Below are 27,778 nucleotides of genomic sequence, written 5' to 3' on the forward strand. Positions count from 1 at the left end.
CTATTCTAACGATTTGCTTACCGGACACCGTACGTGATCCTTCGGTCAATTGTGAACCTTGTTGCTATTATTTATCGGATTTATCGCCAAACAATCATCGGTGACAATCCATATAAAACCCGTCGCTGTTACTTCTTTCCCTCCTTAATCTTTCCACATTTGTTTTCCTCCCCCTCTTTGCAATCTCATCGTCCGTTTTTCTTTTCTCTTCTCCGCCACCTTCCATCCTTGCTTTTCCTTATTCTCCCCCTCACCTCTCTTCTGTTCCCGCTTTCAGCCCCTCTCCGCTCTCTCTTTTTCTTGTACGTCACCCGTTCCTCTCTACTCTATCACTACCTTGTTCGGCCCGTGCTCCTATCTAGCTCTCACTACCCTTCTCCCACTCAGGCTCGCCTTCCTTCATTACCTACCGTACCTCTCACGCTTCCCACTACTGTTCCCCGTCCGCTGCTACCACCTCTCACTCTCACCAACGAACTTCCCTGTCCGCCGTCTATTTCTTCCCCTCTCTACTCCGCTTCCTCCTCGCCGTCCTTTTCTTCCTAACCTCTCTCCTGTATGCTTTCCTCCTTCGTCTTTCAGTTTTCTCCCGCATCACTCCTCACCGTTTTCACTGCCCTGCTTACCTCTACCCTCGCCCCTTCGCCCCACTCTTTTTTTCCCTATATCTCGCCCTTTTAACTCCGTTTATCCTCCTCAATCACACTCTTACTTTCTCACCTGCCACTCTCTATTCACAACGGAAACGGAAGTCTTGTGATCTTTTCTATTTATTGTGCTACTTTTTTTCTGTATTCGCGTATTGAGCTTGTGTTGTCTTTTTTTCGGGTTCATACGGATTTGTAAATTCCGTTTAAGTGACTCTTTCGTATTACTACTGTCGATCGCGGTTATAATTTCGCGCGTGCGAGAATTGGAACCGCGCAGTTCGTTCCGCTGCCGTTCCTCTGCCGTTCCTTGCGTTGCGATTTTTGTCAGTGTCGCGATTTTGTTATTTTATTCCAAAACGAATTTGTTAGTTTATTTTAAGTTATTTGATTATTCTGACCGTATTATTTGCCGTGGATATCGTTTCTAGAAGTATCGAGTTCGTGGCGCCCTCGGCCGTGATTTTCCGATAAACAGGATGCGTCTATAATTTTCGAAATTCTATTTGGTGATTCTTACTTGTTTTGCATTGTATAGCTTCCGATTTTGGATACCGATTATTGTGAATTAAATTTAAGACTTTTGTGAAACTATGCTTGGCTTTCGCTTGCGTCTTCGGTAATGCCTGAATTCTTACTTTTGTAACTTTGCTATTGAGTTTATTGATTATTTGGAATTTTGTTCTGCTTCATACAACTCTGGTGCGTTAATTACTTAATTTTGGATGATTTTATTGTAGTATTTCTTATCGTTTTCCTATAAATCCTTGGCTGCTTTACCTCCTTCCTTACCTTCTGAACGCCCCGACGCTTCCGACAAGCTAGCCTCTGAAGCGGCTACCACTGAAGCTGCCACGGTACGTGGCATGTAACGTGGTCTAAGTTAATATTGTTTTTCGAGTTCCGGGTAACCTTTAGGTTTAGTTACGTTTTCTATTATTTTCTTGGCCGTGGTGCCCTTAGTTTAGTTACGTTTTGCGATACCCCTTTTTTGGCTTTGGGGCCCCTATCTGTTGCGTTGGCCGGGTGGCCCATAGGTTTCGTTCGCCTGGTGGCACATTTATTTTAGTTTGGCTGGTGGCATCTTTAGGTTTAGTATACCTGGTGGCAGTCGGTTACCCCGGATTACTTATCTTTCGCGATCTTTCCTGTATCGATAACGAGTCTAGAGCTCGTGGTGCTCCTTTGAGGGTACCTGGCGCTCAACCAAAATTTGGAGTTCGCCGAGACCACTTCCGCTCCCGATTTCCGTTTTGTAGACGACAATAAAAATATTGTCGCAGCACAAACCACAAACAGTGGATGGACTCAGGCGCTTCCTAGGCATGCTGAATTTCTATCAAAGATTCATCAAAGATGCGTCACGCATACAGGCACCACTGTACACATCCCTCAAGGAAAGTATGAAGAAGGACAAAAGGCCCATCCCGTGGACACAGACTGCCGATGGCTTCGATATGTGCAAACAAAGCCTGACAAATGTTGCACTACTTGCTCATCCTCGCAAGAAAGCACTCCTGGTAATCACTTCCGACGTTTCCGATGTAGCCATTGGAGCTGTCCTTGAACAATCTACTGGAAAAGTCTAGGAGCCACTAGGATTCTTCTCGCGAAAGCTACACTCAAACGAATTCAAGTATAGCGCGTATGACTGCGAACTCTTAGCAGCCTATGAGGGGGTGAAATACTTTAAGCATATGGTTGAAGGACAGAACCTCTGCATAAGGACTGATCACAAGCCTCTAACGTACGCGTTTCATCAGAAGTCGGACAAGGCGACACCCCGTCAATATAGACACCTGGACTACGTCGGACAATTGACTACAGACATCAGATTCATCACAGGTGAAACTAATATACCAGCAGATGCACTGTCAAGACTCGAAGACTTAACACTACCAGCCATTAACGACACAAAGGAACTGACAAGAGAACAACAAAAAGACGAAGAGCTGCAACGCTTACTGCAATCAACAACGGCACTGCAACTTCAGTCTCTGCGCATCGACGGATCCGATTCGACAGTATACTGTGACGTATCCCTAAGCTCGTCCATACGTTCCTGTACCATTACGCTAAAGAATATTCGATATGTGCCATAATCTCTCACACTCTAGCGGCAAGGCCACTAGCCTCCTAATCAGACAACGCTTCGTATGGCCTCACATAAAGAAGGATATCATGGCACGTGCTCGCACCTATCTTCCATACCAGCTGAACAAGGTGAACCGTCACACCCGCAACCAGGACACACATGTGGAGGTACCGGGAAAACAATTTTCACACGTACATCTGGACCTAGTGGGGCCCTTACCATCAACTAGAGGTTATAAATACTGTTTGACAATGGTTAACCGCTTCACTCGATGGCCGGAAGCCATTCCACTCAAAGAAGCAACAGCGGACAACGTTAGCAACGCCTTCTGTACACACTGGGTATTCCAATTTGGAGCTCCGGAAACCATCACCACGCTCCAAGAGACCCAATTAGAGTTCCAAGCTTTCACGGCCCTGATGAAACTATTGTATTAGGTTGCAAGCACACCAGATCTACAGCATACCACCCGCAGACAAACGGGATCCTGGAGCGTTGGCACCGTTCTCTGAAGGTTGCGCTAAGCTGCCACAATTGCGATTAGTGAACGGAAGCCTTGCCTATGGTCCTGCTCGGATTGAGAACTGCATTCAAAGAGAACTTGGAAGATCAACAGTAGAACTAGTTGATGGCACGGTCATCACGATTCCAGGAGAATTAGTATACCATGACCTGGACGCAATAACTCCACAGATCTACACAGAGAGATTCCGTAAACACATGGAGCGCGTCCGACCCACTCCTACAGCGCACCACAACGAAAAGAGCTTGTTCGCATACAAGGACGTCCAGACCTGCACACATGTCCTGCTGTGGACAGATGCTACCAAGAGACCGCTGGAGCCAGCCTACGAAGGACCTAATAAGGTCCTGAAATGTCTCAGCGACAGGGTCTTTCGGATACAAGTAGGTCAGTCTGCAATCAACGTTACCACGAAACGGTTCAAACCAGCCTATATTCTAAAAGAAGAAACGGCATCACCGATCTTACCACCGGCTTCACAGTCAGCACGTCAGCAACTGACTTCTCAACCACCACTGATGCGAGGCACCTGTACGCGAGATGAATCATCGGCTCCTCGATTCCTGACACGACCAAATGGACTACGCACGTATGAGCGCAAAGGCAGGACAAATATCGTGCCGTCCCGAGCACGTCACTAAAGGGGGAGTAGTGTAACGCCAACGGATGTCCACCATCCTCAGGACAGGAAGTACCAATAGCGCTTCAGCGGTAGCGTCTGTAAAGTTTCTTAGTGGTTTCTAGCAAGTGTAACACAACAGTCACGTTAATAAAGTACTGACTTATTATATTAGTAAATGCTGTGTGAAACACTCTGTTAAACCTGTCCACTGCAATCCCACACCAAGCTATTTTGTGGTGCTGCCTATGAGTGGGGATTTGTACTAAAAGATACTGTAGCGCGCACGGGCAAATTGTATGCGGCAAACCAGCATCATTTATTCCGAGTAACATTAATAACACGAACAACATTTTAAATAGAATTAATGATGGGAAACTGGTGTGTGTTGTTTATCTCGATATAGGTATATTACATTACATGCATGTACTTGGCCAGGTAAAAACAAAGAGTACTTTCCTTCAGAAAACGCGAGAAATACACTAATCGAACGTCTAGATTCAACTGGAAAAACTGTCGTTCGCTCCTTGAAAGATCGCTCGAGATAATACGAATTTAACGGCCAAATCTCTACAATGTTGTGACTTCTCCACGCGGCTTTGTCTGAAGTTGAATTTCTCGAAAAAAAAGGTCACTCATTGCAGGAAAAATCATCACTTCTTTCGGGAATATATATGTAAGAGAAACATCCTTAGTACTACTGAATTTAGCACTCGATTTTAGTCGATAAGTCAGATCTCCTAGGGTACTTGGCGTGAGAACGGTGATGTAAGCCACGAGGTGCGAGTGTGAAACCAGCCATTTAGTCATTAAGGCTTACTCGTGAAAGTCAGTCTAAAAACAAAGCTGTGATTAACAACATTGAATGTTGTGTCCTTGTTATTACAGGTAGGATTAAGAACTAGTATAAATTGTTATATTATATTTTGTTTAAAATAAAAAATACTTTGTTATTACAGAGAAACAATTCTATTCGTTATTCACGAACAACTTAGAAAAAATAGATAGATCATTATAAAACAACATTCTCGTTGGAATTCACAATGAACAAGATAAACAAATTGCAATTTACCTTCACGGTCCGGAACACAACAGATCTAAAAACGAATGTGCTGTGTATAACCTCAATTGGCACACCGGACGGCCACGTGTACGCGGTTCCAGATGAATATCAACCAGCAACACTTCACAAGGAAATTATAAAACTACCTGTATTTAATAATGTGAAGAATTCGCTGAAAAAAAGGCACCAAACAAGAAAGATATGGATCAATTTAACCGAAGAGTTAACCAACATTTACTTAGACGAAGGAGGAAATTTACAAATAGGCGAGTTTTACCTAGAAGAAATAGAAGATAAACCGCAAACTACTAATGTCGCAGAACAACCACTTATAAAAATGCTAGAAAAATTACTTGAAAAAAGCCAAAACCAATCGGAAATTAAAAACATAGGCAAAATAGCAAAACAATTTATAATTGACAAATTTAATGGGAAAAATTCAAACGCAGATCAGTGGATCACAAGCTTTGAAAAAGAATGTGAACGATTCGACATTTCTGACGACGATAAAAAGATTGAGATCCTAAAATCATTTATGGATAAAGGTGCCGCAGATTGATATAGTTGTACGCTATTGAAACTTACTATCGAAGCAGACTGGAGAGAGTGGAAAAGAACTTTTTGCGAAACATTTGTTAATAAAGGCTGGTCCCCAATAAGATATGCACTGTCATTTAAATACCAAACAGGCCTTTTGCTAGATTATGCGATAAAAAAAGAAAAACTTTTACTAGAAGTAAGAAAATCTATTGATAATGGAACACTAATTGATTTAATTGCAACTGGCCTACCAAACTTTGTAGCTGACAGGATCGACAGATAAAAATTAAGAAAGACGGAAGACTTGTATAGTGGAATAGGTAAATTGGAACATTTAGTTCACAAAAGAAATATGGTGTGACGTACACCGTTCATCTGTTACGTCCTATGCGTGAGCGACCGTATGCGGGAGCATCAGGGAGCTAGCGTAGGTGTTGAGATCAAAGATCACGTAAAAGGTATTAGGTTCTTGCCACTTTAAGGTGCTAAAGCACGCCAATTTGCGTTTATGTCCCTTGGTCGATAGTTAAGATGAGGATCACAAACAATTACTAAATAGATTGATTTGGAAAACTCACTCCTTCTACGGGAGTTTGGTTTAAGCTACTGGTAAAGGGTTTATCTGGATTTAGGAGCTAATAGGTTCAGGTCTCGAAATCAAGAGAAGAAAGTATAGTTTAACTCAATATAATAAATGATAGACAGAAATACAAGTAGCTGTCGCAGTTATATGCAGTAGTAAGTGTGAGCTAATCTACTAACTAAATGAAATCCGAATACAATGTATGTGTGATCGTCAACTTCTGTAGCGTGAGCTACAGAGATATATATATGTATAGATGTAAGAATGTGAGTTACTTACCGGTGGATGAGCAGAGGAAGAGAGAGAGACGGTGCTCGGTTCTCGACAATAGTGAAATAGGTTTGATTGAACGGGGAATTCTTGGTCCAGCCCTAAGGTGGATACTCGCCTAGACGAATGCTTACTGAAATTCCAAGAATTGAGTTCTTTTCGCGTGGACGCCCAGCACTGAAGTGATACACTTTTCGCTTGGGTCCTAAGGCAAGCTAGATCAGAATAGGCCCTAAGGTATTTGATCGGCACAACACTTAACTGGCGCGGACAATCGGCTCAAGACTCAAAAGGGATACTGCTCTACCGGGGGATTGATCAGTAACTGAGGATGATCTGCATTGGAGTTCGTAAGGAAGATTCTGGGTTTGGAGGGGATTAGATGCAATGTCAGGAAATTTCAGGGAATTTGGACATCAGAACGAATCTGAATTATCTATCGAGATATCTTCACCAATTAATAAATTGGGAATCCTCACCGGAGCTGGTGCAGCTAATCCGTGGAGGCCGAGAACTGTATCCAAAGGACACGCTGGTGAGCACGGCACTAAGGCACAGCACTACACCTCCGGAACACTCACAGGAATTCATAGAATTGCCTGGATATCGCGAGAACGACGCGAGAACTGTACGAATCGAGAACTGTACGAATCGAGAACTTGCTATACCGTAGCGAAACACGACAAGAAAAACTATCAACAGATAGCACGGGAGCACGAGCCAGCCGTGACACCTCGGTCGGTGCCCCGAGACAGACTGCTTTGACAATAGCCAAATCCGAGAACTAATCATCCTGATTGGTTGAAAGCCTTGTTGAATAATGATAAATACTACAACCTTAATCCCATAGTATTGTACACGGGTGCGCTATGCTCGACTCAGGTGCGCGCGACACACACACACTTGTACATATAGGCCTCCCCACTACGGCATCTCACGTGATCCGTTCACTAGCAGCAGCGGCCCACTCATTGTACTCTCTCTTACTTAGCTTGTCTAGTTGATCGTTTTACTGAACGGACATGAGATCCGCCAACTTGCCAATACATTTGTGACTAACATTATATATCCTATCAATACATTATTAAACTCTTATCATTATTATACATTAAACTCCCAACCACCACCCTCATCAACAAGCCTTATAACCGATAACTCTTCTATCTCCTTCAAGTCGTCCCTTTAAACCAAATCGAGAGCGTTCCTTAACGAATCGGTATGTAATTTTTGGAGATCCTCCACGGCCGCTTCCCCAGGGCATCGGGCGACCGCTGGGCACCACATCCTTAACTCGGGCAGGAGGTTCCTCTCCTGCTATTAACCGTATTAAAACTACCTCCACCCGCTCTACAGCCCTTTGCCCATCTCCAGCGGGGCGCCGGTATCTCACCCGGGCTTCTGCCGCTCCGTGGAGACGTCTCCGTCGGGTACTCTCCTCTGCCGGGCAACTCGGTACGTCGAGACTATCTCCCGACGGCAGATTCGAGCACCTCGACCTCAACTGATCAATGACAAAATCTTACGAGAGCCTTGACGTAACTGTACGAATCAACCTGAGAGCGTAGCTTCAGAGCAGGGTGGCGACCTGAAGAGAAACAGAAATCGAGAACGTCATCTGTATCGGTAACCGGAGCCGCCTTGGGACCGTGATTCGAAAAATCACGTCACAGTATATATATGTAATCTATGATTTACAATAATTAACCCATGTTCGTCGAGGATCGGTTACATCTGTCGTGGTCTCTGACCTTTGGTAATGGGGTACTGAGGGGTGCTGAAGGGGGGGGGGCAATGGGGTTGCGTTGCGTCGGACATAACACATCGGCGTCGCCTACAAATTATCCGTGGCTGTTCCCAACGTGCTGTAATCAAGGAAAAGATCCGAAGATTTAATTGTTGGGTGCCAGGTGCTTTCCCGCACCACCATCCTTCACCACGGCCGTTTTCAGGTTTCCCGGCGGCTTAGCCTCAGCGCACTGAAAATGGTAGAGGGGAACATGGGGGCGACGAGAGAGAATTTCGGAGTCAACGGATAGGCGCGCAAAATGATAAAACAGCGAGTAGGATACCATTCCGTTTATTACCATCAAATAAACGGCGGATTTTACAATACAAATCCCGTCGCGTACAGTGTGTTCTCCAACGGCGGCTCACGATTATTCCGAGTCGTGATTTCTAGCCTGCCCCAGACCTGTCCCTATTTCGGTGTCCCTACCGAATACGCGAATTCCCTCACGGCGCGATTCGCGATCCTAACAGGTCTCGTTGGAGACGAGCGTTTCTTTCCTCGTGAGTGTGCCCTCTGACGTCGGTAGCCACCTGAGGCATCCGTGTGTCGGCACCACTCCCACTCGGCTATCTTCTCGCGCAAGATATTCTCTAAATAAGACCGCCCTTGCGGTAGTTACCGACAACCGGCTGTCCCATCAGTCCCGTACAAAATCCAAATCGTGGTGGCCGTGTCCCTTCCGCCTATCCCCGTGGTGCCGCATCCCGGCTCCACGAGGGTGTACATCAAACACTCGGAATACAACACACACTCGGCTACGCACTGGCACTAGACCATAAAAAAAAAACCCGGGAGCCATGGTTCTCTGCGAGAGATCCCGATAATCGCATTCCGCGATTATCCGATAGCTCCGCTATCGCCCGAGCATGGAAGAAGGACTTCTTTTTCGTGGTCCGCCGGACACCCGAGTCCTCACACGCGGACTCCCCGCGACACACTCTTCCTACCTACCGCTCTCCGCGGTAGGTCAAAAATCAAAACAAATCTCCTCTCCGGCGCCCTCCCCGCGGACCCGCAAACCGTAGCCGATCAAAATTCCCGGGGTACCGGCAGTGCGTCCTGGCGGTTGAGCACCCTTTGCGTGCGGGCTCTCAACCCAAAAGGGCTCCGTGCCTCCGCCGCCAGTCCACTACTTTTCCCCGTTCCCTCCTCCCAACCACGGACCTACGAACTCTTTGGAGATGGAGGCTGGAGTCACTGCCGTGCTGTCGGCAGCGCGCGGAGGTGCGAGGCTTCTGTAATGTGTCGTCCTGACGCCACGTTACAATGGAAATGAAAAAGAATAAGAATTACATTAATAAAGAGAAAATAGAAAAAATACCATGCGGAACTTGTAAAAATAAAGGCAAAGGTATACGCTTCCACCCTGCAGCAGAATGCTGGTTTAAAGATAAAGAACACGAAATAAGACATATTAATAATTCAGTATTGGAAGTAGAACTAAGTGATGAGGATCCAAAAAACTAATAATCCCACCATTAATTAGCCTTACAATAACATTAAACAACACTTTAGAGGCATCCGCTATTCATGATTCAGGCTCGAATGTCTCGCTAATAAATTCAAAACTAGTTCATTTAAAACAAAAACGAATTAATTTGAAGCAAAAAGTGAATTTAAGAACAATTAATGATGTGTATAAATCAGAAGAATTTATAAAAATCAAAGCAAAAATATTGAATATAGAAGAAGACATATACGTATTCATAATTAATAATGAAAACTTCAACTATGACTTTCTAATAGGATTAGATTGCATACAAAAATTCAAGTTAATACAAAATGAGAAATTAAAGATAGAACAAAGAAACTCTCATCTCACAGAAAAACAAGAATATCGAATAAATTTCAATGAACATGTAGATTTAGACAACTTTAAAGTCTTAACAAATCACTTGAGTCATTATGAAGAAGATATAATAAAAAATCTCGTAGACAAATATAAAAATATATTTGCGAAAGACAAGTATGATATAGGCTTAGTAAAAGATTACGAAGCCAGAATAGATCTCATAGTACATAAATACTGCAGTAAGAGACCTTACCGATGCACAATTGAAGACAAAAAAGAGATAGAGGAACAAATCTCAGAATTACTTAAAAGAAAGCTAATAGAAGAATCATATAGTCCTTACGCTGCTCCAGTTACGTTAGCATATAAAAGAGATGAAAATAAAAAATCAAGACTATGCATAGATTTTAGAGACTTGAATAAAATAATAGTCCCTCAATCGCAACCATTTCTATTAATTGAAGATTTAGTAATAAAAACAAGGAACTGTAAATATTTCTCAAAATTGGACATAAACTCAGCGTTTTGGTCTATTCCTCTTCGAATCGAAGATAGAACAAAAACAGGATTTGTAACCCAAGAGGGCCACTTCCAATGGACGTGTCTTCCATTCGGATTGAAGACGTCGCCGGCCATTTTTCAAAGGATATTAAGCAACATAATAAGAAAACATAAATTGTCAGATTTCACAGTAAACTACATTGATGATATATTAATTTTTTCAAAATCCTTCGAAGAACACGTAGAGCATCTATCACAATTACTTGAAGCAATAACAAAAGAAGGGTTCAGATTAAAACTTTCTAAATGCACATTTGTATTAGATTCTGTACAATATCTAGGTCACATTATAAAACACAACTCAATTTCTCCAATAAAAGATAATCTAATTTCAATAAAAGATCTTCCAGTACCGAAAAATCAGAAGAATATTAGACAATTCCTAGGAAAAATTAACTTTTACAACGAATACGTTCCGAAAATTTCACTAATTTTAGAACCTTTACATAACTTACTAAGGAAAGGACAAAAATTCATTTGGTCCGAAGAATGCCAAAAAGCCTTTGAATATATGAAAAATTTCCTCTGCACTCAACCAACATTAGCTATTTTCGATGCGAGTCTACCAATACATTGTAACGAAAATGAATTTTCGTTAGTATGGACGATTCGGGAGGGATGTGGTAAGCGGCTGGCGTAGCTCAGTGGTCAGAGCAGTCGACCGGTAATCGAAAGGTCCCGGGTTCGAATCCCGGCCCAGACGCCCCGCATTTTTCCCGGATTGTCCCTTGAAAAATAACCCCTCCACCGGGTTATAATATATATACCCAGATGCAAGTTTACAAGGCATAGGAGCTGTATTAAAACAACCACAACTAAATGATGATTCAAAAACTGAAAAACCAGTGGCATATTTTTCGAAAAAACTAAATGAAGCACAAAAAAGAAAAAAAGCCATTTACTTAGAATGGACCGGTAATCGAACATTGTAACGAAAATGAATTTTCGTTAGTATGGACGATTCGGGAGGGATGTGGTAAGCGGCTGGCGTAGCTCAGTGGTCAGAGCAGTCGACCGGTAATCGAAAGGTCCCGGGTTCGAATCCCGGCCCAGACGCCCCGCATTTTTCCCGGATTGTCCCTTGAAAAATAACCCCTCCACCGGGTTATAATATATATACCCAGATGCAAGTTTACAAGGCATAGGAGCTGTATTAAAACAACCACAACTAAATGATGATTCAAAAACTGAAAAACCAGTGGCATATTTTTCGAAAAAACTAAATGAAGCACAAAAAAGAAAAAAAGCCATTTACTTAGAATGCCTAGCAATAAAAGAATCAATAAAATATTGGCAACATTGGCTTATAGGCAGACACTTCAAAGTATTCTCGGATCATAAACCATTAGAAACAATGAATATTAGAACCAGAACAGACGAAGAATTAGGTGATCTCACCTATTATTTATCACAATATGATTTTGAAATAATATATCTTCCAGGCAAATATAACTTAGAAGCAGACTGCTTAAGTAGGAATCCAGTATTAGAGTGTCAAGAAAACGAAGATGATCAATTGAAAATTGTAAATTTAATAAAAATAGAAGATATTTTCGAAGATCAACAGAAGAACGAAGATATAAAAACTAACAAAGATAGATTACTTTTTAAAGAAAATCTGTACTACAAAAAAGTAAAGAAAAACGAAAAAATTGTACTGTCAGAAGAGTTCTGCAAGCAATTTATAGAAAACACTCACAAAAATTTTTCCATATTGGCATAAAACAAATGCAAAGCAAAATATTACCATATTATACAGCAAAAAATATTTCAGAAAATATTGAGAGAATGTGCAAAAATTGCGAGATCTGTATAAAAAACAAGTCAAGAGGACAAGAAAAGATTGGTCTAATGTCTAATCTTGGTCCCGCAAAAAAAAAAACCATTCGAAATAGTTTCCATAGACACAATAGGTGGATTCGGTGGATCACGATCCACAAAAAAAATATTAACATCGCCTAGTAGATCACTTTAGAAGGTTCGCCTATATATTAATGTCAAAAACATAAAGCGCAAATGATTTCATTAAATTGACGGAAAACGTGCTAAAAGAAAACGATATAAAGACAATCTTAACAGACCAATATCCAGGCATAAACTCAAAAGAATTCAAAAAGCACCTCGAAAAAAAGAAAATCACGATGATTTTCACAGCAGTAAACGCACCATTCTCCAATGGTTTAAACGAAAGACTCAACCAAACTTTAATAAATAAAATTAGATGTGCAATACATGAAGAAGATAAAAGAAGGGCATGGACAACTATAGCGTACAACTGCGTAGAAAAATATAATGATGCTAAAAATATAATAATGCTAAGTTCAGTCCAAAGTATCTACTACAAGGTGAAGACACCTCAACATGACCAGACAAGTTAAGAAAAAAGAAAGGTAATAATATCTTAGACAATGATAGAACAATTGCCTTCAAGAACAGTACCAAATACCACGATTACAATAAGAAATTATATGATAAAAACAGAAAAGACTATGATTTTAATATCGGGGACTTAGTATATGTTGAAAATGGTAATCGACTGAATCGAAAAAAATTAGATGAACTAAGAATCGGTCCTTACAAAATTTTAAACAAAATATCAAAATCAATATACGAAATTGACACAGGACACAAAAAACCAGTATCAAACTTGTTTCATATCTCTAAACTCATTCCAACTCCTTACAATTCAATTGTAACAGGTACTGCCGGCACCTACCCATGACTCTATGTAATTTTGTACCAAAACTTGTACCAAATTTTGTCTTAAGGGGGGGGGGGAGATGTAAGAGAAACATCCTTAGTACTACTGAATTTAGCGCCCGATTTTAGTCGATAAGTCAGATCTCCTAGGGTACTTGGCGTAAGAACGGCGATGTAAGCCACGAGGTGCGAGTGTGAAACCAACCAGTTAGTCATAAGGCTTACTCGTGAAAGTCAGTCTAAAAACAAAGCTGTGATTAACAACATTGAATGTTGTTTCTTTGTTATTACAGGTAGGATTAGGAACTAGTATAAATTGTTATATTATATTTTGTTTAAAATAAAAAATACTTTGTTATTACAGAGAAACAATTCTACTTGTTATTCACGAACAACTTAGAAAAAATAGATAGATCATTATATATATATATGTATAGTATATTATGCTTATGCATACGTGTAGATTTGTAAATAAGTAATGCATCTGGGATTCTGTTCTCGAAATTGTGCCACAATTGTGACATGTCATTTTGAGTACTTCCGGATATTACTGTGATGGCTCTGCCTGGCAATTTGGAGACGAAGTAGGACTGAGGCCCATTTTCTTTGACACGATTCAATGCATAAACTCGGTTTAACTGTGCTATTAGCCAATCAGACACATGTATTTTGAAGATAAAGCTTTTGGAGCTTATGCATTGAACCGCGTTAAAGAAAACGGGCATCAGTCCTACTTCATCTCAAAATTGCCAGATAGCGCCATCACAGTCATATCCAGAACTACTCAAAGTGATATGTCACAGTTGTGGTACGATTTCGAGTCCCTGGCCAAGTGCATGCATGTAATGTAATATACCTATATCGAGACAAACAACACACTATTAGTCCAGTTAAATAGAGATATAGTCGAGAATTTTAGTATTCATCTACGACGAACAAAATTTATTTCTTACTACAGAGCGCATGTTATTTAGATTTTTCAGTCAAACTATTTTTCTTTACGTTATTGTGATCAAGAGACTCCGTCGAGTCTCGCGCGAAGTACAGGCAAGCGGCTGTACAGGGCACAGCTCGCAGAGACTCTTTACTTGAGTCAACTCTTATACCTATGTTTGGAACGAAATATCTTTTTGAGCGCTCGCGTCCGTAATCGGGCGAACATCGTGCAGAGTCGGGTAAATGTGTAAAGCCATTGATTCCCGCTCCTGCGCTGCAATGACGCTAGGTTGAGCTAGGGAGAGCAGCCGAGACCACCTCCTCCTCCTCCTCCTCCTCCTCCTCCTCCTCTGGATTCACTCTTTCGCTTTTTACCAGTTAAATCAGTGCTAAATTTTAGTAATCGTTTTTGTAAATTTAATGCATTATGTAACATTTGTTGAGTGTCATTTGCATTACTACATGTGTCCTTAATATAGAGAAACATTAATGCCGGTTGATTTGCAAGAACATTAACTAACTGACATTAAATTCCGAGAAGGGATTATTGCAACCGGTAGCGAAATATTTGACGATTGCAACCTTGTCAGTTCTTATATGGTTTGGTTTGCATGGTACCTGATAGGACCATAGCGATTAAGTCTAGGATAGTAGTATAGTTCTTAAGCTAATCAGGGCGACGCGATTCAATGGGATGCAGCCTTAAACCAGAAGGAGGACCATGGTACAAACGAGGGTCGAAATCCGTGATAATGGTAAAATAAGTTATATTAATATTAAAATTTTGAGTTCCGTTGAATCAGATTTTATAATATAGCTTAGTAGGTTTCTAAGGAAATACACACTAGTCTTAGTCGAGATAAAGAATGTAAGTAATATGATGCCTGATTATCAAAAGTAACTTCACTGTCTAAGAATATAGAGTCATAACGTTTTTGAATAGAATTGGAACACAGATTTCCGAATAGATTTGTTCAATATAAAAATACAAACAATAGGATGCATAAAGCTGTCAATAAATAATAAGAGAAACCAATGACAAAAGAAAAATAGACCATGCTACGATAAATTGTCCATCAAGGCTATAGTTTATTGCAAAAAGGTCGTATTATTATCAGAAGTAACGATGGGAATAAGTTTTACTAAAGCAAGAAAGACAATAGTACAAAAAGCATTACAAGTAGTATAAAACACTGATTATGATTGACTGCTATAGATAAAATAATTAAATTGTATTGATGGAGTAGTGGTCAATAGTAAAGCTACAGATAAATAGAAATGACATAGAATAAAATACTTACCATGTTTGCAGCTGATGCAAGTAGTATATTTTCTCGTTTCATAGAAGCCTGTGGAAGGGAAAGGTAAAAGTTTGAAAAGAAATATTAGTTGAATGGAAGTAATATTATATTTTGAAATAACATAGAGAAAGTAATCTATTTGGAAAAATTACATATGCAAGTAATGTAAAACGTGGCCAATGAGTTATTCTAATATGTAAAATTATTAATCTATGACGATAAGCTGGGCTTTAATAGTCAGATAATAAGTAAATTCAGATTTTCAAGAATAAAATACTTACCAAGATTTGCAACATGTGCAAGTAGTATATTTTGTCACATTATCAAACTTGTTAGGAATAAAAGTAATTTATAGAAAGAGAAATAACAGGTTAATGGAAGAAACAATATATTCCAATATAACGTAAATAAAGTCTTCCATTAGAAAAGTATCATTTGCAAGTTGTATAATATATCTGGTAAATAACGAACAAATAATAATTTCGGTGAATTTTTATAATTTAAATTATGGTCAATAGAGACTATTGAAGTAATAATTTGGTAAGCATGCATATCTCAAAAAAGCATATATAGTGTGTATTTCTAATAATATTATTAATCGTTAACATGAAAATAGAATATTGTTTATGGTTTCGGCTATAGAAGAAATACCCGATAATATAATGTCAGAGCAATAGAAAGTTCCAGTAGCGACAATTAATTCCAAGAAATCCCGGTCGATTCCAAGAATTGCAAAGACATAATTTCGAATATTGCCAAAACTATTAGAGTTATAACATTATTTGCTCATTAAGTAACGAGTTATATTTTTTGACTATTTTTTATTTTGTTCGGGTTATTAAGAAATGTTTATAACTAATAGTTCGATAGTGATAATGCTATTTACAATGTTAATAATTAGTTATAGACATATATTCGTATGTAAGATGTTATTAAGTAATATGTTCGTTTATTTAATATAATCCTGTATGATCATGACATGACTCGAATAGTATAATCAATGGTTGAATAGTCGAAAACGAAAATACCATCTAGCGATCGAAGTATTGGATAGAATGAGAAATTTTCGGTGAAATTTGGCACAGCGATGTCAGGTTACGCAACAAATAGTTTAATTAGTATTATTGTTGACTTGCATTGTTTTAAGTGACAAATTTGGAAAATTATAAAATACGGACTCCAAATTGGCTGCCGCCGGCGTAGTGGGGCACCGCTAGTGCAGTGATCGTTGATTGGTTGCGCCGAAAGATCTCCCAAAGTCTACTTAAGTGGGGAGCGGGGATTCTTACTTACCGTTGTAACTGCCGTGATCTAAGGGTCATTGTCGAAAGTGATCTGGGAGTTAAATAAATAATTTTTAAGTTCTATGAAAATTTTTGGCTATATTAATTTAATTTTAATTGTTGGGTGTGAAGTGTCGTCTTTTCAGTGATCAATATTAATTTTTCAATCTCATTAGAGATTGTTAGGCTAGGACTCGGGTGGGAGTCACTCAACAGCCTAGGAATAGACGAAACGAATTTTTTTTTAGGGATCGTGAAAAAATTCTACCACAGCTCGGATTTGAACCGGGAACTCCAGGGGTCTATCCTGTCGCGTTACCAGTTTCGCCACCGTGGCTCTAACAGAACAATCTCACGATCATTCCGTTCGGTCCTTTGTATGTTTATAGACAAACTTACATTATTTTTAAGATCTATGAAAATTTTTGGCCATATTAATTTAATTTTAATTGTTGGGTGTGAAGTGTCGTCTTTTCAGTGATCAATATTAATTTTTCAATCTCATTAGAGATTGTTAGGCTAGGACTCGGGTGGGAGTCACTCAACAGCCTAGGAATAGACGAAACGAATTTTTTTTTAGGGATCGTGAAAAAATTCTACCACAGCTCGGATTTGAACCGGGAACTCCAGGGGTCTATCCTGTCGCGTTACCAGTTTCGCCACCGTGGCTCTAACAGAACAATCTCACGATCATTCCGTTCGGTCCTTTGTATGTTTATAGACAAACTTACATTATTTTTAAGATCTATGAAAATTTTTGGCCATATTAATTTAATTTTAATTGTTGGGTGTGAAGTGTCGTCTTTTCAGTGATCAATATTAATTTTTCAATCTCATTAGAGATTGTTAGGCTAGGACTCGGGTGGGAGTCACTCAACAGCCTAGGAATAGACGAAACGAATTTTTTTTTAGGGATCGTGAAAAAATTCTACCACAGCTCGGATTTGAACCGGGAACTCCAGGGGTCTATCCTGTCGCGTTACCAGTTTCGCCACCGTGGCTCTAACAGAACAATCTCACGATCATTCCGTTCGGTCCTTTGTATGTTTATAGACAAACTTACATTATTTTTAAGATCTATGAAAATTTTTGGCCATATTAATTTAATTTTAATTGTTGGGTGTGAAGTGTCGTCTTTTCAGTGATCAATATTAATTTTTCAATCTCATTAGAGATTGTTAGGCTAGGACTCGGGTGGGAGTCACTCAACAGCCTAGGAATAGACGAAACGAATTTTTTTTTAGGGATCGTGAAAAAATTCTACCACAGCTCGGATTTGAACCGGGAACTCCAGGGGTCTATCCTGTCGCGTTACCAGTTTCGCCACCGTGGCTCTAACAGAACAATCTCACGATCATTCCGTTCGGTCCTTTGTATGTTTATAGACAAACTTACATTATTTTTAAGATCTATGAAAATTTTTGGCCATATTAATTTAATTTTAATTGTTGGGTGTGAAGTGTCGTCTTTTCAGTGATCAATATTAATTTTTCAATCTCATTAGAGATTGTTAGGCTAGGACTCGGGTGGGAGTCACTCAACAGCCTAGGAATAGACGAAACGAATTTTTTTTTAGGGATCGTGAAAAAATTCTACCACAGCTCGGATTTGAACCGGGAACTCCAGGGGTCTATCCTGTCGCGTTACCAGTTTCGCCACCGTGGCTCTAACAGAACAATCTCACGATCATTCCGTTCGGTCCTTTGTATGTTTATAGACAAACTTACATTATTTTTAAGATCTATGAAAATTTTTGGCCATATTAATTTAATTTTAATTGTTGGGTGTGAAGTGTCGTCTTTTCAGTGATCAATATTAATTTTTCAATCTCATTAGAGATTGTTAGGCTAGGACTCGGGTGGGAGTCACTCAACAGCCTAGGAATAGACGAAACGAATTTTTTTGGGATCGTGAAAAAATTCTGCCATTGGTCACTGAAAAGACTACACTTCACACCCAACAATTAAAGTTAAATTAATATGGCCAAAAATTTTCATAGATCTTAAAAATAATGTAAGTTTGTCTATAAACATACAAAGGACCGAACGGAAGGATCGTGAGATTGTTCTGTTAGAGCCACGGTGGCGAAACTGGTAACGCGACAGGATAGACCCCTGGAGTTCCCGGTTCAAATCCGGGCTGTGGCAGAATTTTTTCACGATCAAGAAAAAAAAAATTCGTTTCGTCTATTCCTAGGCTGTTGACTGACTCCCACCCGAGTCCTAGCCTAACAATCTCTAACGAGATTGAAAAATTAATGTTGGTCACTAAAAAGACGACACTTCACACCCAACAATTAAAATTAAATTAATATGTCCAAAAATTAGACAAATCGACAAGACCCTTGTACACCACAAGACGACAAGAAGCTAGTAAAGATTTGGAAAGTGTAAATTATCAAAAAGCTAGGAGAAAACCAATCCTCTGTTCCAGAGCGAACCAGTGAACAGTATTGTACTGCAAATTGTGGGAACTCATCCTCGGCAGTTCCTGGTCTTGGAAATCATTGTGTCTCCACCCTGTATCAGGAAATCTGCTATCCTTGTAGATATTCTGCATCGAAAGCATTGTGCTTAGCTGTCAGAAATCGACCACTACAGAACAACCACACTCCTTAAACAGCTCAGCTCCCAATATCATTGTGATTAGTAGCTGAGCATCCCATAGCTCTTACCAGGCCTAAGGAATCATTGTGATACCCCCTAGTGTCATAGTGCATTCTCCTGCAGTGAAGTTATTGTAATAGAACTATCAGGATTGCAGATCATCCACAAAAACAATCCACCTTAAAAAGATTTAGCTCCCAATATCGTTGTGATTAGTAGCTGAGCATCCCATAGCTCTTACCAGGCCTAAGGAATCATTGTGATACCCCCTAGTGTCATAGTGCATTCTCCTGCAGTGAAGTTATTGTAATAGAACTATCAGGATTGCAGATCATCCACAAAAACAATCCACCTTAAAAAGATTTAGCTCCCAATATCGTTGTGATTAGTAGCTGTCTGAGTCGAACCTATCCTTAAGATAAGGGATTCTGCAAACGACGTTCATTGGGATCTCCTGTGGGTACTGAATCATTATCATCCGAACCAACAGCTGGCCCACGGTCTTCGGACGCATTGTACAATCTGCTGTATTGTGGTTTCAGCTATCTCTTTCCAATCCAAAAGTCTAGCAGAGAGAATAAGTAAACAAAAACACTTCTTGTCGCTTATGGTACTACTGGCAAGCTAGAGACCATTATGAAGTTTGTGTATGTGTGAGAGAGCAAAATAGAATAATAAGGATACCTAGTCTGTAATTTATAGGACAATATAACATTATTCTTTTTATCTTAAAAACTCCAGTGTCTATATTGTTTCTGAAGACGCCTGCCCAGTGCACAAACCCTACAAAAAGTCTCGTGATTCCGAAGGCTATAAAATCACGAAACGTCTCAGTATGTTTTTGTTTTAAATGCGGGACAGCTTATTTTGTTTCTTAAACGACGCTCTACAAATTCACCGTCTAAATATTGAACAGTGTTAACCTTTTAAAAATGATAGCCTGTTGTTTACCTAACGAAAAAAAAATTCTTTATAAACAAATGCCTATAATTATTAGACGGTTAATATTATCAAATATTTAGGCAGTAAACTCGTAAAGGATTAGTTCAGAAACGAAATGAGCCATGCCTAATTAAATGGGTAAAAAAATACGGATTATTCTTAGAAAAAAATTGAAAAAATGTATTTGTTCGGAAATCGATATTAATCAGGTAATATTATTGTGAATTCGTCGCTCTGAATGTTTCTGTGGGTTCTGGGCATATGTTATAATATAAAACACCCTTCACTGTAATGAATTAATTAATAAAATTTTGTAAAAACGATAAAAAATATTGAGTACTGATTTGACCGGCGTGAAGCGCTTCAACTTCCTTAATACGTTATACTTTAAAAAACCTACTTTATGTACTTTTTTCGGAACTTGTATTAGCGCAGTTAAATTGTTCGCTCTACTGCATAATTGACAGATAAACCATATGCACGATTTTCCTTTAAATACATAATCGTGTTACCTAAATTATTAATAAAATAAAATGAGAAGCTACCGTAAAAAATTAAGGGAAGGTCTACAACAAATAACACATAGTTATTTAAGAAAATCATTTGATGTGCATGTGATCATTTGATATTTATGTGCACTGGCACATGTGATCCACAATCCAAAAATACACATTCCCAATAGAAAGCAGTAAGAATTATAACACTGAAATTTGTTTCTATTATATAATCTTTGATACACCTGATCAATCCTACAATTTCCCCATCATTAATTCTATTTAGAATGTTGTTCGTGTTATTAATGTCACACGGAATAAATGGTGCTCGTTTCCCGCACACAATTCACCCGTGCACGCTAGGTATCTTTTAGTACAAATCCCCACTCATAGGCAGCGCCACAAGATAGCTGTGGCTAGAGTCCCTCTGGTAAGAGTCCGGCCAACACCCGAAAGGGACGCCATATTAAGGGCTTGTTTAGCGCCACCATGACATTACGCGCGGATTTTCAAACTATCAATCTTTACCATCAAGAAACTCGGTCATGTCTGGCGCCAAGTACAGGCAACCCGCCGTACAGGGCTTAACACTACCCAAACTACACAATGCGATTCTCTCCCATATACGTATTCACACACACCATTCTATTCCGTAAAGAGCCCGTAATAATGCGGAACCAATCACTAACAAGCCCCACCGTTGGCCGAACTCTAGGAGGGACTCTAGCTGTGGCGGCCAGCGATCGAGCAGTCAATCCGGAAAAAGGACCACATACTTCTATATACTACTAGACCGCTAGCTTCCAGTATCCTGCCCATGGAGACTAGAGTAGAGGAGTCCCATCTCTGTACATAAGGTATGACACCGAAAAGCTGTTAAAATTGAGGTTGCCTGAAACGATACTTGCGGCTCTGACTCCGCTAGCGAAACCGCCGATGGTGGGGAGAGTACTGGGCGAAAAGATATACATACATATATATATATAATCTACATGGCTTCTATATCTATATATAGATTAATAATTGAGAACAGCGACGCCATCGGCGAAATAGTGAATTTCTTATTTTCGACGCATTTCTGGTGTCATTTTTTCGTTGATTCCCCTATAAGAGATGGGATTCCTCTACTCTAGTCTCCATGATCCTGCCGTTGAAAGAAGTGAGGCAAATTTTTTGAAGTGGTGGGGGCTGTCCGCCATCTTTTGTAGGACAAATTTGTGAGTGGGTTAGTGTATCGGTGTGACACCCGACACTATTCAGTGGTGCAAATGCGTCATATTGGCATTAGCGCGTGTAGTTAGTGATTATATCCAGCAAAACTCTCCTCTTTTAATATTTAGAAAGGAAAGAGAGACTTTTTACTGCTATTTTAGAATTTGTACCGTAAATCGGATAAAAAATTCCGCCATTTGAACCCCGAACCTTACGTTTACTAAGTCAACATCTTATCCGCTTAGCTATTTGGCACACTATAAATGATATAGTCTTCGTAATATTTAAGATCTGTGCCTCCACTTGTTTGACATCGGCTTATCTGATTCGTTTCTTCATATTTATCAAATTATTTTACCTACCATTCTGATTTTACGTACACAAATACGTCTACTCGGAAAACGTGAAAACATCGAAATCACGGAACGAGTGATCGGCGTCTCCTATTTACTTTCCCCGCCTGAAATACGGAATGCCATACAAAAAATGGCGTCCGATCTCCCATTTGGGAGGAAGCATTTTCATTTTTTTTAATCTTTGGCTTCCTCAAAGATGAATTTTCATCTACTACCCACGATTCACAGGAAGCTAATTGCAAAATTAAAATTCTTGGCATCCTCATATAAGGACTTCGTACACTACTTATGATTCGGAGGAAGCAAATTGCAAGTTTCAACTTGTAGCTTGTTTAACGTGAGTCCCCATACCTTTCACAGCTTGGGGTGCTTTATACTGTAGAGAACGCATGTAAGGATAAATCTTCCATGATCTCTTCGGGCCTAATATTTTTGAATTGGCTGAAATTCAAAAACTTATTGAATATATGTATAATCAGATCCGTTTTACCGATCTCCGCTAAATTTGAGACATATCATGGCTAAATGATACTCTATACTTTTCGAAAATTGGAGCTCAATCGGTCAAAGTTGACGCGAGTTATATTGATAAATTTAATTTTTCGAAAAATTCAAAATATCATAAAATCAAAACTTCTCGATGGATTCGGCCCAAATGCAATACCAACCAACCTTGGATACAAATCTCTTTCTCGAGAACTATTTACATGATTATCACAAAATTTGCGATCGCTAGAGTGATAACGTTCTTTTTTGGGAATTTAAGAACGACATAAAATCCGAGCTGCAGCATGAACCATGACGAAAATTATAGTCAATGAAGGGATTATAGAGCTGCATACGCCTGCAAAATTGGGGGTCTGTAGCTAAAACTGTTCTCGAGTTATACACGTTTGAATTTTGGGAAGCCATTACACACACACACACACACGCGCGCGCACACACACACACACACACACGCGCGCGCGCACACACACACACACACACATCCGGACATTTTCTCCAAACGTGTTTTCTGGATGTTTTGGCACATTCTGAACATGGTGACATGAAAATCTCGACAGGAAAATTTTCCACCGTCACATAGCTTCCTCTATGAGGAAGCAAAATGTCGTCCGATCTCCCCTCCACTTTGCCTCACAGCCAGCAAGTGAGCTAGCGGTCTAGTGGTATATAGAAGTCTGTGGAAAGGACACATGTGGCGGTGGCGTCCTCAGGAGATCGCCCTGCGGGAAGCTTCCAGTCGTCTCGAACGTCAGCACCAGCTCGTTCCCCATTCCTGTAAAGAGAGAAAAGTTAATAAATATTATATGTGTATCATAAACGCTCCTACGCTATTTACTTACCTACCTCGCCGACCACATAGCTTAGGTTTTCCGGAGCGCCATCTACCCGGCGAGATTGGAACTACAATTTTGCTATAGTATATGCTTGATATACCCCACCACGTCCTCCGCATATCTATACCTATCAACACTCAACGGTTGAACGCACCCCTTGTTTCATAGTCACACCTCAGCTTTCCCTTCCAGAAAGACGGTATATTTTAGGGACATGTAATTGCCTATAGTGGCAGGACTGGCCACCATCTCAGTCCTTCTTTGTCTATTCGAGCGACAAGTTTTTCAAGGAGTTTGAATAGGGATCGCGCAGTTCATACTGTAAGTCAAACTAAGATACACCATCGATATATAGCATGGACTACACATAGACATAAGAAAACATAGTCGGCTGGAAGAAAGAGATAGCTACTGGTGGCGGCTAAGCCTTGTCTCTTTCTAATTAGTAGCGTAGTAAGATGTTTGAGGACCCCGGACATAATAGTTTTTGAACAACATAAAACATACAAGTTTTTGTATCATAATGTTATAATTAAATTCTAAATATTCGTATTGTTTTCTAGATTTCATACAAGCTGTGTCTGATCTATTAAAACATTCTATTTATTGTTACTTTCATATATTTTAGACATTTGGAAACTAAGCTTTTTATATAATTTTTGGAAAGTGAATCATGGAAAAAGGTAATATGGAAGAATTTAAATGAATTTTTCACATATCGCAATATATTTTTGTTACAAAATTAACAATTAATCGTTTAACACAGTTTTACATACAATATTCTATCTTACAAATCAAAATAAACACTACGCCACGCAGTTTATAAGCAAAGGAATCAGCGTCTAACAGTATGTTCCTGAGATTTTCTGAGTGATAAAAAAAGTAGCCAATAGAAACATTAGAAAATGAGAGCTATTGGCCGCCACCTCACTCCCTTTTTGTCTATTCGAGCCGACACTTTTTCAAGGAGCTTAAGTATGGGTGGCGTAGTCCATGCTATATGTCGATAAGATACACCTTTGCTGTCTGGGTTAGCTGCTAAATTGGTATAACGCTCCGAACGCCTAGTTCTGCGGGACACTTAAAATCCTACTCGATGTCACTGGCTACTGGGTTCCGTTGATAAAGAGTAGAATCTCACCTTGTCTCAGTCCTTCTTTGTCTATTCGAGCGACAAGTTTTTCAAGGAGTTTGAATAGGGATCGCGCAGTTCATACTGTAAGTCAAACTAAGATACACCATCGATATATAGCATGGACTACACATAGACATAAGAAAACATAGTCGGCTGGAAGAAAGAGATAGCTACTGGTGGCGGCTAAGCCTTGTCTCTTTCTAATTAGTAGCGTAGTAAGATGTTTGAGGACCCCGGACATAATAGTTTTTGAACAACATAAAACATACAAGTTTTTGTATCATAATGTTATAATTAAATTCTAAATATTCGTATTGTTTTCTAGATTTCATACAAGCTGTGTCTGATCTATTAAAACATTCTATTTATTGTTACTTTCATATATTTTAGACATTTGGAAACTAAGCTTTTTATATAATTTTTGGAAAGTGAATCATGGAAAAAGGTAATATGGAAGAATTTAAATGAATTTTTCACATATCGCAATATATTTTTGTTACAAAATTAACAATTAATCGTTTAACACAGTTTTACATACAATATTCTATCTTACAAATCAAAATAAACACTACGCCACGCAGTTTATAAGCAAAGGAATCAGCGTCTAACAGTATGTTCCTGAGATTTTCTGAGTGATAAAAAAAGTAGCCAATAGAAACATTAGAAAATGAGAGCTATTGGCCGCCACCTCACTCCCTTTTTGTCTATTCGAGCCGACACTTTTTCAAGGAGCTTAAGTATGGGTGGCGTAGTCCATGCTATATGTCGATAAGATACACCTTTGCTGTCTGGGTTAGCTGCTAAATTGGTATAACGCTCCGAACGCCTAGTTCTGCGGGACACTTAAAATCCTACTCGATGTCACTGGCTACTGGGTTCCGTTGATAAAGAGTAGAATCTCACCTTGCGAATTTGGAAGGATAGTTACGAAATAAAATTGTATATTAAGATAGAAATGTATATTTATCAACTGCAATCTGCTCTGATCGAAGGTCGATACACAATTCTTTATTTCAAACTCAAAACTCCTGGGATTCACCTCCGGAGTCTTTACAAAGATTCTCCTACCAACATAGGTTTTAGCGAACAAAGTGCGAGTTTAGAAGGAACAAAGGAAGAAGACTGTGAGCTTATACTAGCAGTTTCTCACGGTCGCTTCTTCGAAGAAAGAGCCAACCGTCTGCATTTTAATCATTGGCACTTGACTTGTTGGCACTGAACACTTTTAACGTAAATCAAAATTTTTAAATAAACATAACTAGGATAGACGCCTTTTAAGTAACAAAGAGAATACAGTTCTGGTATTCATAACTAAAACAACGTCTATTATAAGGTTTATAATATAATTTCTTAAATAATTACAACGTCACCACTTGCATGTATCGATTCTCTCAGAGATGTCTTTTTATAATTGAATCTCTTAATAATAATGTCTTTGATTAAACATATCCTATATTTATCGTTTGAATAATCGCGGGTTTTGATATTGCTAAAACGTATACCCTCTGTAGCCGGATTCCTGAACTATATCGAACGTTGTCGCATACGTCACATCGGGCCGCTTGTGGCGCTAGACATATCAAACGAAACAGCGAATCACAGTGCAGATGGTTTCCTCAAGGAAACTCGAGACCTCCCTTGAAATAAGGAGGCCAATAAGGCTCCTTGTTCTGTCAAGGAAGGTCTATGAAATACGAAACGAGGAACAAGGGATCCTTATTCCCAAAGGAACGACTATGAATACGGCTAGTAGTCCTCCCCATGCGTACTGCTTTATCTCAGCTTAAACTTTTTCAGAGACTGTACAGTGTGTAATAAAGACAGGCTACTATACTCATCTGTGTCCTTGCTATCTCTCTCTGCGCGTTCCTCGCCACTGTCGTATGGATCCCAGTATGATTAGAGTTCAGTGGTTTTGTGATGGACTCAGTTCGATTGAGCGCCGTCGCTACTGCCTCCCAGTCGCCCGGTTTGGTAGAGCTCCTTGTTTCCTGATTTGATACCGCGAAATTCAAGACACAATTCATAGTAACCCTTAATATTCAAAGCACACAGCCAGAGTTATTGCCTTTACTTATACGTAAGATATAAGACCCCAGTCGCCTTATACCATTGGCATTCCAATACTTTGTATACCTTCTCCTTTTGTAATAAAGACCCTTTTTTTTTTTGTAAGCAGCGGTAAATAAAGTAAACACTTTTGGGGGTCCTCGCAATAAGACTCAAGTTCGTGCTGGTCCAGCGTGCGTGCTCGCGCGCTGGTTAGCATGAGCTAGCGGGGTGTGTTTTTTGTCAACCACATTTGGCAACGAAATAGGCCCTTTCGCTGACTTGTCTTTTACGCGGGACCCTCTCAAGAAACTTTTCCACGCTTTCACTTTTTCCTTCCCAAAAAATTCCTCATGACAAAAAACCTTACGAAAGAAGACTCACGACGCCTAAAAGAGCTTCTTCTTCAGGCATTTGCGAACTTAGCTTTGAAAAAGTGGACAAGTATACTCACGGCACTTCTCCAGTTGGTTTTATTTTCCAATCCGCATACAGTCAGTCTTTTTCTTATCCGCACATTAGTGTAATATAAACTTTAATCTAATCCAGTATAAATTAATTTGCTGGTGTATTAATTAAATTTTTCGCGTATCATGAAAGAGTTAAACTACGTAAAGGAGGAATTTCTCGTGTTTATATCATTTCAAACTTCCCGGTCCCATTGCGCTATTTCTATAGTCAATACAGCAGCGAATCCCTGACGAATCTCACAGTCCTGAACGGCCAATCAGCGAGGGACTTCAAGGTAACCAACTTCAAGACGTAATAGTTTCCACCGTACAGAGTTTAAACAGAGTTAAGCAGCGTCATTGGTCAATTCTATTCAACTCCTATATGTGATTGGTTAACTCTGTTTAAATTCTGCACGGTGGAAACTAAGCCATCGATAATCCTGAATAAGATTTCTGAACGCCACCCTGACAAATTTCGGAACGTGCCCAT

The 27,778-nt window shown here is 39.6% G+C and overlaps 1 protein-coding gene and 3 non-coding genes across 4 annotated transcripts; all 4 read left to right on the plus strand.

Moving 5' to 3' along the window:
- Positions 1 to 4,533: 4,533 nt before the first annotated feature.
- LOC107267909 lies at positions 4,534 to 5,590 on the plus strand. The gene is made up of 2 exons (XM_015740105.2): positions 4,534 to 4,772; positions 4,844 to 5,590. The coding sequence occupies exon 2, from the start codon at positions 4,928 to 4,930 to the stop codon at positions 5,504 to 5,506; it is 579 nt and encodes a 192-aa protein (XP_015595591.1). The 5' UTR covers positions 4,534 to 4,772; positions 4,844 to 4,927; the 3' UTR covers positions 5,507 to 5,590.
- Positions 5,591 to 11,111: 5,521 nt separating this feature from the next.
- Positions 11,112 to 11,185, plus strand: Trnat-ggu. The gene has a single exon. It is a non-coding gene; the product is annotated as a tRNA-Thr (tRNA).
- Positions 11,186 to 11,464: 279 nt separating this feature from the next.
- Trnat-ggu lies at positions 11,465 to 11,538 on the plus strand. The gene has a single exon. It is a non-coding gene; the product is annotated as a tRNA-Thr (tRNA).
- A 7,239-nt stretch (positions 11,539 to 18,777) lies between these two features.
- Trnas-aga lies at positions 18,778 to 18,849 on the plus strand. Its single transcript has one exon. It is a non-coding gene; the product is annotated as a tRNA-Ser (tRNA).
- The last annotated feature ends 8,929 nt before the right edge of the window (positions 18,850 to 27,778 follow it).

The sequence above is a fragment of the Cephus cinctus genome, unplaced genomic scaffold (assembly GCF_000341935.2).
Source record: "Cephus cinctus unplaced genomic scaffold, Ccin1 Ccin1_scaffold0459, whole genome shotgun sequence".
Taxonomy (NCBI): domain Eukaryota; kingdom Metazoa; phylum Arthropoda; class Insecta; order Hymenoptera; family Cephidae; genus Cephus; species Cephus cinctus.